This window comes from Podarcis filfolensis (genome assembly GCF_964270895.1).
Source record: "Podarcis filfolensis genome assembly, chromosome: 7".
Taxonomy (NCBI): Eukaryota; Metazoa; Chordata; class Lepidosauria; order Squamata; family Lacertidae; genus Podarcis; species Podarcis filfolensis.
The window spans coordinates 34,641-46,399 of NC_139603.1; the positions used below are offsets into that span (position 1 = coordinate 34,641).

The following is an 11,759-nucleotide window of genomic DNA, read 5'->3' on the forward strand; positions in this document are numbered from 1 at the left end:
CTCCCCTCCGTTGGAGGCGTGGTCAGCCCTGACTCACTCTCTCTCCCCGCTGGAGGAGACGCTGGCCCTGACACATGTGACTCTTCCCCCCCACTACACTCTGGTGGGGAAACTGGTCCCAATCCCCCACTGCTGCTTTGGGGTTCCCCTCTGGCTCCTTGTTTCTGGTGCGTCCCCCCTGGGACCCCCCTTGCCCTGACCATAGGCGCCCCCTTCTGGGAATCTTCTGATTCGCTGGAGAAGCTCATGGAATCTCTCGGGCCACTGTCATACTCCCCTACGCTGCCCTCGGATTCTTCCCCTTCGCTCTCCATTTCCTCTCTCCCCAGTGCTCCTGCTCCTGAGTCCCTGACATCCGTCTTTTCGCTTCCATATGCGTAGAAAGAAGACGAATAAGCTTTGATTGGGCTTATGTCAATTCGCATGCTGTTTTTTAGCCAGAAATCGCAAAGTGTATGTAATGAGACCAAAATAATAAAACACCATCTTTCTGTTTCCATAGCGTAGAAAGAAGATGAATAAGCTTTTATTGGGCTTATTTCAATTCGCATGCTGTTTTTTGGATGTGCACCAGAATCACCCCCAACCAAAGCAAAAAGGTGTTTTGGCTTCCACCTACATAAAAAGAAGATGATAACGCTCTGATTGGGCCTATTTCAAATTGGTGTTTTTGGCGTTAGAATGCACATTCAACCATAAATCGCAGAGTGAAATGTTTGTTATCAGCCCAAATCAAGCATAGGTGGTTAAGCCTAAAGAAAGCAAAACAGGTTATTTTGGGTTCCATAAACCTAACCCTAACCCTAACCGTAACTCTTACCCTAACTAATCATTTGCCCCTTACCCCTAATCATTTACCCCCAATGCCTAAGCTCTTACCCCTTATCTCTTACCCCAACCCCAACCCCTAAATGTGGTTACATACCCTTAATCCATTACGCCTAACCACTTACCTCTAACTATTTTCCCTAATTCCTAACTACTTACCCCTTTAACCCCTTACAGCTAATCCCTATTCCCTATACACTTACACCAAACCCATAATCACTTACCCCAATTCCTTACCCATAAACCAATACCACTTACCCCTGATCGCATACCCCTAACCTTTAATGCCTAACCCCAAATCCATAACCACTTACAGCTAAGAGAGATTTATTGCAAGCAAAGTGTGCTAATAAATCTTGTGCCCACACGCTTCCTCTGGCGTGAGCTTTACAGAATACGCAATGTCATTGGACGCTGATTGAAGTCTGAACGCTGTGCTTCTGGACAATGCCACTGCTTGACCTGCCGCCAGAAAGCCAGTGCTGGTGTCGGCAACCATGTAGTGCCCTGGGCAAGGGAAGAGATGTGTTCCAGTTGGATCTTCTTCTGGATTGGAGACCCCGGGGGTCATCGATTCCAACCTGCCACAAGGCGCCACTCACCCTCCGGCATACCCAGGGTGTGGTTGTCAAGCAGACCTTGTTCCAAGGCGCCACCCCACCACACCCACCCGGTGGGGTCGGCTCCTAGTAAAGGACAAGGGCTGATGGTATCTGGAGCCGTTCCTTTCCTCCCAGCGCCCATCTGCAGGGTAGATGACCCAGGGTGTGCCCTCCAGCTCTACAATGCTATCATTCTGTGACGTTGTAAAGCAGGACATGCTCAAAGCAGAGGGTGCTGGATTTTAGTGCTGCACAAGGTGCTGCCCCTGGGTGGGCTCAGACCCAGCAGGGAATTTGGTTTCCATAGGGTAACATGGCTACCCTATTTCTGGCACGACAAGATACACGAGGAGAAAACACTTTCTTTTTTTTTTATTATTATAATATTTTTATTTTTTCCATATAAACACAACATACATAAACATACAAAGACAAAAACAGAACAAAAAAACCATGTATCATTTCATATCCTAATTTCTTATACCTTTCTTCCCCGACTTCCTCATGCCTCCCTTTTCTGTATTCCAAATTCTTATCAATTGTTCAGCAAATCTTCCCTTATTTTAATTTAAATTTAGACTAATCTTCCTTATTCTCCTTGTCTTAACCATAACTAATAGTAACCATTTACTTTCCAGTCCAACATCATTCTAACTTTCATTAATTTTGTAATATTTCTTTAAATAGTCTTTAAATTTTTTCCATTCTTCTTGCGCTGCTTCTCTTCCCTGGTTTCGGATTCTGCTCGTCATTTCTGCCAAGCCCATGTAGTCTATCACCTTCATCTGCCATTCTTCCAGTGTGGGTAGCTCTTGCGTCTTCCAGTACTTCGCAATGAGTATTCTAGCTGCTGTTGTAGCATACATAAAGAAAGTTATATCCGTCTTTAACACCCCTTGGTCGACAATACCCAAGAGAAAGGCCTCTGGTTTCTTGGGGAAAGTATATTTAAATACCTTTTTAAGTTCATTATAGATCATTTCCCAGAAAACCTTAATCTTCGGGCAAGTCCACCAAAGATGAAAAAATGTACCTTCAATTTCTTTACATTTCCAACATTTATTGTCAGGCAAATGGTAAATCTTTGCAAGCTTGACTGGGGTTATGTACCACCTATATATCATTTTCATAATGTTTTCTCTTAAGGCATTACATGCCGTAAATTTCATCCCGGTGGTCCACAACTTTTCCCAATCAGCAAACAAAATATTATGACCAATGTCCTGAGCCCATTTAATCATGGCTGATTTAACCGTTTCATCTTGTGTATTCCATTTCAGCAGCAAATTGTACATTTTTGACAAATTCTTTGTACTGGGTTCTAACAGTTCTGTCTCCAATTTTGATTTTTCCACCTGGAAGCCAATTTTACTGTCCAGTTTAAACGCTTCATTTATTTGATGATAGTGCAACCAGTCTCTCACCTTCCCTTTTAATTTCTCAAAGCTCTGCAATCTCAATTTATCCCCTTCCTTTTCCAAAATTTCCCAGTATCTTGGCCACTTGGACTCCATATTTAACTTTTTAACTGCCTTAGCTTCCATTGGCGACAGCCACCTTGGAGTTTTATTTTCCAGCAAGTCTTTATATCTAACCCAGACATTTAATAGTGCTTTTCTGACAATATGATTTTTAAAACTTTTATGTGCTTTAACCTTGTCATACCACAAATATGCATGCCACCCAAAAATATTGTTAAAACCTTCCAAATCCAAAATGTCTGTGTTTTCAAGAAGCAGCCATTCTTTCAGCCAGCAGAAAGCTGCCGCTTCATAGTACAATTTAAAGTCTGGCAGGGCAAACCCCCCTCTTTCCTTTGAATCCGTTAATATCTTAAATTTAATTCTGGGCTTTTTGCCCTGCCAGACAAATTTAGATATGTCTTTTTGCCACTTCTTGAAACAATCCATTTTATCAATTATTTGCAATGCTTGGAACAAAAACAACATTCTTGGCAATACATTCATTTTTATAACTGCAATACGGCCTAACAAGGAAAGCTTTAAGTTGGACCAAATCTCCAAATCTTTTTTCACTTCTCTCCAAGTTTTTTCATAATTATCTTTAAACAAATTCACATTTTTAGCTGTCATATTTATACCCAAATATTTCACTTTTTTAACCACAGTCAACCCTGTCTCGTTCTGAAACCTTTCCTTTTCTATCTGTGTCAAATTTTTCTCCAAAACCTTTGTCTTAGACTTATTCAATTTAAATCCTGCCATTTGACCAAACTCTTGAATTATTTCCAAAACTCTTTTCGTGCTAGCTTCTGGCTCTTGCAATGTAAGTACTAAATCATCTGCAAATGCTCTCAGTTTATATTGTTTCGCTCCGACCTGAATCCCTTTAACCAACTGGCCCCTCCTAATCATAGTAAGCAAAACCTCCAAGACCGATATAAAAAGTAGTGGGGAGATAGGGCACCCCTGACGTGTCCCTTTTTCAATCTTTAACTCTTCTGTAACCACATTATTTACAATTAGTTTCGCTTTCTGTTCAGAGTATATTGCACCTATACCATTCTCAAACCCTTGGCCTACCCCCATCCCCCGGAGGTTCTTCAACATAAAACTCCAAGAAATGTTGTCAAAGGCTTTCTCGGCATCCACAAATATCAAAACAGCCTTAGTGTTTATATTCACTTCCAACTTTTCCAAAATGTCAATTATATTCCTTACATTGTTCGACAAATGCCTTTTTGGGAGAAAGCCCGCTTGGTCCCCATGAATCTCCTCCATCAAAACTCTTTTCAGTCTCTTTGCTAAAATGTCAGCAAAGATTTTGTAATCCACATTCAATAACGAGATGGGTCGGTAGTTTTTAAGTTGAGTCTTTTCAGTCTCTGTCTTTGGTATAAGTGTGATATAGGCCTCACTCCACGTATCAGGTGCCCTTTTCCCCTCCATAATCTCATTACAGACTTCCTTCAAAGGCTGTATCAGTCCTTCCTTCAAAACTTTATAATATTTAGAAGTCAGTCCATCCGGCCCGGGGGATTTGCCCAGCGTCATGCCTTGAATGGCATCTTCTATTTCTTGTGCTGATATCTCCTGATTCAAAATTGTTTTACTTTCCTGCGAAACCTTTTTCAGCCCATTTTTCTCGAGGAATTGTTGTATATCCATTTCATTCTGCGGCCCTTGTGTGTAGAGTTGTCTAAAGTAGTTCTGAAAACAGTTCCTAATTTCCGTTGGGTTGCTTATATTCTTTCCTTCCACCTCTATATTTGTCACCGTGTTGAGTTTTTGTCTCTTCTTTATTTGCCAAGCCAATAACTTACCACATTTGTCAGCAGATTCAAAGGTCTTTTGTCTCATTTGTTTAATTTTCCACTCTAATTCTTGATTCATCAGTTCCATATATTGTGTTTGGTGAAATTTAATTTCTCTTAAAATCTCTTGGGATTTTGGCTTCGATCTTAATTGTTTTTCCCCTTCTTTTATCTTTTCCAAAATTCTCTCCTTCTTCTCATTTTGCTTTCTTTTCTTTAAAGTATTTTGCTGAATCAAAAACCCTCTCATCACGGCTTTGCTTGCGTCCCATACTATTCTTTTTTCTACTTTAGACCTTAAGTTGATTTCAAAGTAGTCTTTCAAAGTTTTTTGGGCCTTCTTACAGATCTCCTCATCTCTGAATAAGGTGTCATTCATTCTCCATCTGAAGGAACCAGTTGTTGTTTGCCTCATCACCATCTTTACAGCATTATGGTCGGAGAAAGTTTTTGGGCAGATTTCTACTTTTTTTATGTTCGGCGCCATACTGCTAGTCACCCAAATTTGGTCAATCCTTGTCCATGTCATTTTGGCTTCAGAAAAGAAGGTTCCCTCTCTTTCTAATGGGTGTTTTGTTCTCCAAATATCAATCAAGTCCATATTGTCAGTCATTTCAAAAAAAGTCTTTGGTAGTCTTCCATCTTTTGTTATTACCTGTCTTTGTGCTTTATCCATATTTGTTGAAACTACTCCATTCATATCTCCCATCAAAATTAAGTTGTAATCCATATGGTCCATCAAGATTTCATGCAACTTCTTAAAGAATTCAGCTTTCCCTTCATTTGGTGCGTAGATTCCCACTATCAAATACTTCTCTCCTTGAGATTGAATTTCAATTGCCAAATATCTTCCTTGATCATCTTTAAAAATTTGTTTCGGTTGCAACTTTTCTTTTGCATAGATCACCACTCCTCTCTTTTTTACTCTGTCTGAGGATATAAATTCCTGTCCCAGTCTTTTATTTATTAATAATTTTCTATGTGCTCTTGTCACATGAGTCTCTTGTAGACAAATCAAGTCCAGTTGGTCTTTCTTTAGGGCATGAAATATATTTTTTCTCTTTCTGGGAATGTTCAAACCGTTACAATTCCAGGTTAGAAGTTGCAGAGCCATGATGGGATTATTTACTCCTTCCTCCTACAGCTCCCTGTTTTTGTTCCTCGTCTGTCGGTGGTACCGTGTTCGTGTCCAGTGACGGATGCCCTTGTCCTGGAAATGTCTCTTTCTGTAGGTCTTCTTCGTGTTCTCCCAGGAACTTGTCTTTATCACTCACAGTCTTTATTCTTCTCTTCTTCCCCTTGTATTTAAAAGACAAGCCTTGGGGAAACTCCCACCTGAATGGTATGTAGTTCCTTTTCAGCAATATCACCAGGTCCTTATAATGTCCTCTTGCGTCCAAGATACTCTTAGGGATGTCTTTAAAGATCTCAATATAAAAATCTTCAATTCGAAGGGTTGTTTGGTAATGCAGGTTCAGTATTTTATCTCGCTCCTCCTTTGATCTTAGAGTTATAAGACAATCTCTGGGTCGATTCTTCTTCTGCCTTGTTCCCAATCTAAATGCACTTTCTATCTTAAAATCTTCTTTCTCCAACTCCTGCTTCCAGAAATCAGAAAATTCTTTTGTCAAGTAGTCCACCAAGTTGTCTCCTTCCTTTTCCGGCACAAGTCTAATCCTTAAATTCCTCTCCTTACGTTGCATATCCTGCATAGAGAGTGCCAACTCATACTCATCCAGTTTCTTGTAAACTGGTGGAAATTTTTCCTCCGCAGCAGTTGCAATTTCCTTAGCTTCCTCGGCTATCTTTCGTGTTGTAGATGAATCTTCCAATAATTTCCCAATTGCTTCTGCATTTGAGTTCACTTTGTTCCCAAGGTCAGTTATACTTTTTGTATTTAAGTCAATTTTCCCAGAGATTTCTTCAATTTTTTTATTTGTTTCAGCAACTTGTACCTTAGTTTCAGCAACTTGTAATTTAGTCTCTGCGCCTTGCTTTTTTAATTCCTCCAAAGAGTCATTTATCTTCTCCAGTACCTTAGCAAATGATTCTTCTGTAGACATTGCTTTCACTTTTGACTTTGCAACAACTGTAGTTCCAGAGGCTCCTATTACAGAAGCCCTTCTTTGCATGGAAGGGTCAATTTTGTATTGTCTGCCAGATCTCAAGGTTGTTTCTTGTAAATCCCCTTTCTCTTTACCATCTGCCATAACAAAGTCTTTTAGTCAAGGTCATTCCCACACTTTGGAGCTATCAAACAAAAGTTCTCAGATTTTAAACTCCACTTGTTGCTGAAACAATTTGTAAGTCCTCTAGAGGGCGTAGAGTCAATTCTTTACTTCTCAAAATAGTCCCACACTCTTCAAAAAAATAACAAAAGTTTTCCTAGTCCCTTCCAATTTTTCTTTTCTCTTTCAAGGGGGTCCCAATCAATAGTGTCCTGTAAGTAACTTTGCAATGCAACAAAATCAATGTTTCAAGTTGGAAGTAGCCAAAGTCAATTAAAGATACTTTTTAGCCTTCTTATAGCAACAGTCCTTAGCCGGTTCCTTTTCTCCGGCAGTCCGATCCCAGGTAAAGGAGCAGCGGTACTTAATTCAATTCTTTTAAATTGGCAGGGAAACACTTTAAAGTCTTCTTCCCCCCCCTCCTGCCTTCGGGGAGGGAGTTCTTTGCTTTGGTGGTGGATTTCTTAATTCCCACAAATTTCCTCTCAAGCAGTTACAGCTAGAGTGCCTTTCGCTTTGATCTTGCTACAGAACGGAAAGCAGACTTCCTTTTTAGTGCTTGTCCGTCTCGGTACCCAATTTCTTTATTTTTAGAGTCCAATTATATTTTAGTGGTCAATCCTACTCACGGATAGTTGTTCTTTTAGTCCAATTTCACCGGAAGAAATCAGCGCTCTCCGCTAATGGCGACGCGGCTTCGCTTCGCAGGCTGGGTGAAGACGACTCTCAGCACCGCTCCAAAACCCCTCCGCTGCTCCGCAGCCTTTAAAAAGGCTATTTCGCAGCATCGGGGGGGCGCAAAGGTGCCCGCCGAGTCTCCGGTTCACAGGCAACGCGCCTGTGATTTTTGAGGGTCCCCGCTTCGCCGTAGCTGACAGGACCCGAACCTACGAAGCAGATCTCTCCCGGAGCTCCGGGTGAGATCCGCCATTAAGCGCTGGCGCTAACCGGAGAAAACACTTTCCTGTCTCCTATGGCGGCCAGTTCCACAAAGGCATATGGCAGGCCTCAAATTCCCTGCAGATGCTCACCACACTGGCTCTCCTTTGTGCCGTCATGGCAGTCAGGTTCGAAGTCGCACATTTGCTCTCTGCTGATGCAGTGCACGCCGTCGTTGTCACAGGCTAACTGGCCATCCTTGCAGGTGCCGGGGTGTGTGTGGCTTGCTGGGTGTAACAGAGAACAGGCCTAGATGGGGAGGGAAGGAGGTGTCAATGTCCAGGGCTGGTGGGAGGAATACATATGGGAGGATGGCTCCATCCCATGAGACTCCTCATCTGTGGGTTTTGGGTTCCAGCCAAAAAAATTGGGTTGGATGACACTCAGTGTCCCTTCCCATTCTCCCATTCCCATAGGGCAGTTCACAAGACACGCACAGAGAGAAACTCACTCACACATACATGGGTACACACACATATACGACCCATGTAAAATATTTTTGAAGAAAGAACTGTTATAAAGAGAACTAGAGCCTTATTTCTACTCCTTTTTGCCTCACTGCTTTGTTGGATGCAACCGGGAGACAGGATCAGGTCATCCAGAGCTATGCTGCTTTGGGGATCCTTCCTGAAGCCGCCCTCAAGGACAATCTGGAAGGAGGGAGCAAGGCAGATAGAAACCTGTCGCCAAAGGATCCCTTCAACCTGCGTTATCCTCTAAGCCTACCTCACAGGGTTGTTGCAGTGAACAATGGGTGGAGCGAACCATGGACTCCTTGGAGAAAAGGGGGAGAGACCAAGGCAATAGGAAGCTTCTCCTTCCTTGAAGGTTTTGAAGCAGGGCTTTGATGGCTGTCTGTCCTGGATGCTTGAACTGAGATTCATGCCTTGTAGGGGGTTGGACTAATGACCGCCGCGCTCCTGTCCAACTCTATCATTCTACGTTTTTTGAAATAAGCTCTTCTGCTTAATGAAGTTGGGGGGCCCAGCCAGACGGACATCTCCATTGCCAACCTGGCACCCAGAGATCTCCATGCAGTTGCAGTTGGCCCCACACCTGTGGCAAAATGCACCTGGCGAATGTTGAACCCTGAAGTTAGGGCGGGGCAAAACCCACCACCATGGCTGTCAAATTCCTGGCAGCAGCAGCACTCCTCTGCCTTTATATGGATTGGGACAGGAACATAAAGGCACCTGGAAGTCCTTGGTGCCGTTGAAAGTGGCCTCCTCGGGGAACAAGAAGTTGCTGGCACGGCTGTGGATCAGCTCCCTCTTCTTCTCCATCTGGGACTAGATGTTCAGGCAGTTGGCGTCCAACCCATGCAGCTGGAAGGGAAACGTAGTGCTAGAGCCAAGGGTCCAACCCACTTGGCAGCAGGCCTATTATAGGGTCGGCCAATATTATTAATATTCAATAATTCTCATCATATTGGCCACCCGATGAAAGCCAAATCTGGGCCAGAGGGAGGAAATATCAGTGCTGAAAGATGGGTGAGACAACAGAGTGGTGGTGGCTCCCATATTTCTGTAAATAATAAATGGTAAATGACAATAATCTGCCCCAATATTTCCGTAAATAATAAATAGTAAATGACGATGGTAATAGTAATAATAATGGGTTTTTTTCCCTTCATGAAACACACACACATGTGTGTGTCCCTGCCTGCCCACCCAACAAAGGGACTCATGTGGCAGGACCCGTTTGCCGCCAGGGTGGGGCTGACCAGCTCAGCTCAACCTGAGTGGGTGCCGGCGACATAGATGAAATAGCCTGTGCTGAGGCACAGCCAGCAAGATGCCATCCCAAGGGTAATATTTATTCATTTTGTGGACTGCAGGAGGCATCACCGTAGAACATACAGTATATCATATTATAATATATATTTACACCAGAGCTTTCCAAACAGCTTGTTGTGACACTCTATACATTGTATATAGAGTGCCCTTCATCCGAAGATGGTTGATCAATATAAATTATCTATCTATCTACGGACACACACACATATACATACACATATCCATATATATATATATATATGCATACACACACACACACATCCATACATCCATTTTATTTATATACATAAAAAGGTAAAGGTACCCCTGCCCGTACGGGCCAGTCTTGACAGACTCTAGGGTTGTGCGCTCATCTCACTCTATAGCCCAGGAGCCAGCGCTGTCCGCAGACACTTCTGGGTCACGTGGCCAGTGTGACGAAGCTGCTCCGGAGAACCGGCACCAGAGCAGCACACGGAAACGCCGTTTACCTTCCCGCTATACAACGGTACCTATTTATCTACTTGCACTTAAGGGTGCTTTCGAACCGCTAGGTGGGCAGGAGCTGGGACCGAACGACGGGAGCTCACCCTGCCGCGGGGATTCGAACCGCTGACCATGCGATCGGCAAGTCCTAGGCGCTGAGGTTTTACCCACAGCGCCACCCGCGTCCATGCATATCTATATCTATATATGTATATCTATATATATATTCATGCATATATATAGATACACATACACATACATATATCCACGAATCCATTTTATGTACACACACACACAGTCAAACCTTGGTTGTCAAACATAATCCATTCCAGAAGCCTGTTTGGCTTCCAAAACATTAGACAACATGGCTTTCAATTGGCTGCAAGAGCTTCTTGCACTCAAGCAGAGGCTGCGTTGGAAGTTTGGCTTCCAAAAACTGGAGCATTTACTTCCAGGTTTTCAGCATTCTGGAGCCGAAACATTCCAAAACGGAGCCGTTTGGGAACTGAGGTTTGACTGTACAGTGGTGCCCCGCAAGACGAATGCCTCGCAAGACGAAAAGCCCGCTAGACGAAAGGGTTTTCCGTTTTTCGATGCGCTTCGCAAGACGAATTTCCCTATGGGCTTGCTTCGCAAGACAAAAATGTCTTGCAAGTCTTGCGATTTTTTTTGCTCCCCCCCCCTTTTTCTAAGCCGCTAAGCCTTTAATAGCCGCTAAGCCGCTAATAGCGCTAATCCGCTAATAGGGTTGCTTCGCAAGACGAAAAAACCGCTAGACGAAGAGACTCGCGGAACGCATTATTTTCGTCTTGCGAGGCACCACTGTATATGCACTGACACACATATATCAATTATATATATATGATTCCTCTCTGGTATGCTGTAATTTGTGTTTTGTATGCCTGCTGCTATCTTTTAACCTTATGCAACTAAAGCACTGCTTATTCTTCATCCACTGGCGTGCTGAGTGGCTCCAGATCCAGAAATAACCCTGCCCTTGGCAGAACATATACAGTGCTTTTTTCTGGGAGGACGCAGGGGAATGAATACCCCTAACCATTTTCGGACAAATGTGGGAAGTTACTGGCTTGGCAACTGAAAAAAAGACAAAAATTAAATACAATCACAAACCTGTAAGTAGAAGGGAAAGATATAAATAATCCAAATGAGATCAGAAACTGTTTCCAGAAGTATTTCAAGCAACTATACACACAAGGGCCACAGAACGAAAGGGACATTGATGGATTTTTGAAAACAAACGGATTACAAAAAATTTCACAGGAAAGTAAAGTACTCTTGAACTGTAAAATAACAGATCAGGAGATAGAAGGTGCCATTTTAAATATGCAATTGGGCAAATCTCCGGGACCGGATGGGTTGACTGGCAGAATCCGCGACCAGGGAGAAGAGTCGGCAGAAGAAGATTGGAAGAAATTTAAGGATTATTTACAGAAATATTACAAAATTAATGAACCCTGAAAAGATGCTGGATTGAATTTTTTGTGGTTTCTAGCTGTTATGATAAAGATAATAGGGATTAAAATTGTTTTAAGTCATAAAATTTAAAAAGTTGATTGGGAAATAAGGTGTTAATTAAAAGAAATGTTAAGAGATTAGGATTTGCTGG

At 42.6% G+C, this 11,759-nt stretch overlaps 1 protein-coding gene across 3 annotated transcripts; it reads right to left on the bottom strand.

Annotated features, from left to right (window-relative positions):
- Positions 1–1,138: 1,138 nt before the first annotated feature.
- LOC310767394 (uncharacterized protein) lies at positions 1,139–9,342 on the bottom strand. 3 transcript variants are annotated; one of them, XR_014550879.1, is made up of 4 exons: positions 9,065–9,342; positions 8,431–8,521; positions 7,964–8,120; positions 1,139–1,335 (listed from the first exon to the last, which is right to left on the bottom strand). XR_014550879.1 is itself a non-coding variant. In XM_083624264.1 (3 exons), the coding sequence occupies exons 1-3, from the start codon at positions 9,152–9,154 to the stop codon at positions 1,175–1,177; spliced, it is 408 nt and encodes a 135-aa protein (XP_083480390.1). In that variant the 5' UTR covers positions 9,155–9,342; the 3' UTR covers positions 1,139–1,174. The 3 variants fall into 3 exon arrangements, 1 of the variants encoding a protein (XP_083480390.1); XR_014550880.1 differs by lacking the exon at positions 8,431–8,521 and having other exon boundaries at positions 8,598–9,342; XM_083624264.1 differs by lacking the exon at positions 8,431–8,521.
- Positions 9,343–11,759: the final 2,417 nt, after the last annotated feature.